The sequence below is a fragment of the Poromitra crassiceps genome (assembly GCF_964638095.1).
Source record: "Poromitra crassiceps genome assembly, chromosome: 6".
In the NCBI taxonomy this organism is placed as follows: domain Eukaryota; kingdom Metazoa; phylum Chordata; class Actinopteri; order Beryciformes; family Melamphaidae; genus Poromitra; species Poromitra crassiceps.
Window position 1 is genome coordinate 61,428,395 of NC_139627.1, and position 4,017 is coordinate 61,432,411.

The following is a 4,017-nucleotide window of genomic DNA, read 5'->3' on the forward strand; positions in this document are numbered from 1 at the left end:
GGAGGGGGAGGGGTTAGACCCAGATATCCATATTGCTATGGCAGCAGCTTTGAAATCGGCTTTGAAATTGATGCACGTCTTCAGTTATCTATTTCTAAAATAAAAAAGCTATCAAGTGTTCTAGGATCTACTTTGTGGAATTTGACTCTGCTGCTGTTGTGTTGAAATGTGGTCACTGATTAAGGAAGGGATAATCAACGAGTAGGTGTGCATTAAAACTGTTAAATGCACACCTATGAGTTGATTATCCTGCTTATACCACGGTTAATCTGTCAACAATATAACATAAAAGCATTCACAAATGTTTGATGAAAGTGATGCTAGTCCACACATGGGCAAAATACGGCCCGCGGGTCGCATGCGGCCCTCGGGTGCACCTGTGTGGCCCGCGATGGAATTGCAAAAAACAAAACTTTTTTTTTTTTTTTACAGTGCACGTGAATGCAACATGCAAGATACCCGCTGAATAAGTGTCCAAATGTTCATGTCATTCTGGCCAATACTCTACTTCTGTTATAGCATTTCAGTCTGGAATATGGAATATCTTTCAATAATCTTTATGACTAAAAGGCTTCATTGAAGTAGAAATTTAAATAATTAACTCATTGATTTTGGATTTATTTAGCTTCAAGAGTGCATTTTTGTTCGTGTGACCCTCAACACAGGCTTTGATCATCCTGGGCCACTTACTGATACTTATGCTTAAATTAACCCACTCATATTCTGGTTTATTTCAAGAAAAACATTTCGGCTAGTAGAAATTCTAATTGGCTGGTAACTTTAAAATCTAGCAGCCATATGGTGGTCAAAAAAGTTAATTTCCAGCCCTGAGAGCAGGTGGTGACATAGGAGTGAGTGAGAAAAGGATCAAATATTGGTGGTTAAGACTGAATAATGACATCACAACTGTTAATTTAAAATGAGTTATTCTTCTAAACCTGGCTTCAAATGCCCCAAATTTTTTGCGCTGTTCGGCCCTCAGCAAAACCTGGTAGCGAGGACATTTTTTGTGGCCCTCTCTATCATCAAAGTTGCCCATCCATGGGTTACAGCATGACAATATTTGTTCGGCCCCCGGCAACAATCTGATTGAGCTGGCAAGGCAGGTTTGTGTTTATGTGAACATGAAGTCTGGACCATGTCCGGCTCGACAGAGCAGTATATTTGCCAGTTTTACCCTTCTAGACATGAGGGATCTTTGTTTAGGGTGGAAAGGGACTCAGCAGCATACCAGGGCAGGTCGGCTTTATTGTGTCCATAATTTGATTATGATTTTTTTTTAATCGAGTGTTGGTTTACTCGAACACCCATCACAATTTTCCTTTCTGTGAATATGTCTGTATTTCAGTCTTCCCTCCAAAGGTCCAGCAGCTGTTGGTCTGTAGAGAAGAGGTTCCCCCTGATCAACAGGAGTGGAGCTCCAGTCTGGACCAGGAGGACCCAGAGCCCCCACAGATTAAAGAGGAACAGGATGAACTCTGGACCATTCAGGAGGGAAAGCACCTTCAGCAGGACCCAGAGCCCCCACACATCAGTCAGGAGTTTCAAGCCCATATCACCCAGTTCACATTCACTCCTGTCCCTGTGAAGAATGAAGATGATGAAGAGAAACCGCAGTCCTCACAGCTTCATCAAAGCCAAACTGAGGACAACAGAGAGGCAGAGCCTCTAGCCAGCAGCTCAACAGAACATATTAAAACAGAAGCTGATGGAGAGGACTGGAGAGTATCAGAACTAGCCAGGAACTTAGATCCAGCTAGTCATTTACAACCAACTAGTGATGGCAAGGAGACTATACAACCTCAGTCATGGTTAGACTCAGAAAAACACTTTGAAGTCCTTGTAAGTGAGAGGAGATCTCAGACCAGGGGGAAACGCTTTAGTTGCTCCGAGTGTGCGCAAACATTTGGTCGTAAGGGAAACTTGAAGACACACATGAGAATTCACACAGGAGAGAAGCCATTTAGTTGCTCAGCCTGTGGTAAATGTTTTGGTGTTAATAGCTCGTTGAAGAAACACATGAGAGTCCACACAGGAGATAAATCATTTAGTTGCTCAAACTGTGCTAAACGTTTTAATGATAAAGCGAACTTGAAGAGACACATGAGAATCCACACAGGAGAGAAACTGTTCAGTTGCTCATACTGTGCTAAAAGTTTTATTCAGAAAGGCGACTTGAAGAAACACATGGTAGTCCACACAGGGGAGAAGCCATTTAGATGCTCAGACTGTCCTAAAAGTTTCCGTGATAAAGCAAACTTGAAGAGACACATGAGCATCCACACAGGAGAGAAATCATGTAGTTGCTCAGACTGTGCTAAAAGTTTTCGCGATAAAGGAAACTTGAATGAACACAGAGTCCACACAGGAGAGAAACCATTCGGTTGCTTTGCTTGTGGGAGAAGTTTTAGTTCAATGTCACAGGTGAACAGGCACACGTGTTGTGATGAGAGCAGCAGCAGGTGAAGCTGCAGAGCTGCTGGAGGAGCTGAACTGTTTAGCAGTAACAGAACAATAGCCTAGAGACTCATCATGATAGTCCATCATTCAGGAGGAAACCCAAACCCTTTCCCATTGTATTTCTCCCTTAATATTCATAGTATTCCCATGATGTCACAAGTATTTTCCTACCAATATGGCGCTACAATACACAGCTCATTGGCTGTTTGTGTCATTTGATTGGAATCACCTGTTAATTCATTACACTTACCTGGTATTTTCCTACCAAGATGGCCGTGTGGTGATGTAACAATACTATCAATATAATATTCAGACTGAATGGCCATCATTCCCACTCCATTATTTGTTGTATGATTTTCCCAAACAAATCACTAGTAACAGACATATCTGAACGATCACTAGTGACCGGCGTATCTGAACCAATCACTAGACTTGTCTGTGAGCCTACGAATTCTCATTATAAAAATTGTCAGTGTTGTAACAGTAATTAACCTTGATCCGTGTCTCAAACTATGCCATGATTCATGATGATTCCTTGAATTTGAGGGAATTGGGCCTGGAAAGTCCTTGAATTTGATGTTTAAGATGTGGGAACCCTGCATTGTCATTATGATTGTGTTTAGTTCAAAATTCCAAAGGTGAATGTGTTGTTAGTTCAATATAAATACATTTAAAAATGTCTAGATTGTAAGATGTGTGTGGGGTTTTTTTTAGATCGGGAATCACAAAAAATAAAATAAATTGCAAGAACCCTCTAGCTATCAAGATCTTATGCCAAATTATTATGGCCTAGGCTATTACAGAAAAAAGTACATTAATGAATAATTAATGAATTCATGAGTTCAAGTCCTCGTCTCCAACTTCCCAGTCTGAATGCATAAATGCCCGAATCAGAGTCCAAGAAAGAAAATGGTGAAACAAATCTTTTTATGTTTTTATTTAACCTTTATTTAACCAGATAAGACCCATTGAGACACAGGATCTCTTTTACAAGGGTGACCTGGCCAAGAGGCAGCAACATCATCAGCAAATACATACAATTACTGGATTACTCCGCAGATCAGCTGTTATTTTGGTTTATTTCTGCCGGTTTGTTAGTGAAGACATCTAGTGAAGACACAACAAATAGAATACACAAATGAAAATATGAGTGATTTTGATAGCGAGGCGAGGACGATGCCATTCACCTTGGTGACAAGAGGATAAAATTATGAACCAGAGAGAGTAATATACAGAAGAGGAACTTTTGCAGAGAGAGTGAACAGGCAGAAAGAGAGAGACGGGGAACTGCCATAATATGCTGCCTTACTGAATGCCGGTGACCTTTTTCCCCATTCCCAGGATAAATTGTGGAAAACGTCCCAGACCAGACAGGCCAGGTGACTTGTTGTCTCTAAAGTAAGTCAGTGTTTTGTCTCTCTTCTAAGCCTTCCTGTTTTATAACTTTTTCAATAATTTTGTCCGGCCACAGTTATGCCGTTTTACATGCGATCGGGCTGAAACTTTTTTTTACACTTTTTCAGAGCACCCGTGCGGTGACCTGATGGAGCTGGATTT

General features: G+C 41.0%; 1 protein-coding gene across 1 annotated transcript in view; it reads left to right on the plus strand.

Annotated features, from left to right (window-relative positions):
• Positions 1-2,729: 2,729 nt before the first annotated feature.
• Positions 2,730-4,017, plus strand: part of ttll4 (tubulin tyrosine ligase-like family, member 4) — a gene marked incomplete at both ends in the record, with an annotated part of 44,006 nt that continues 42,718 nt past the window's right edge. Inside the window, one exon of the mRNA XM_083638328.1 lies at positions 2,730-2,740. Coding sequence (XP_083494454.1) covers positions 2,730-2,740 — 11 coding nt within the window. The remainder of the gene's footprint in view (positions 2,741-4,017) is intronic.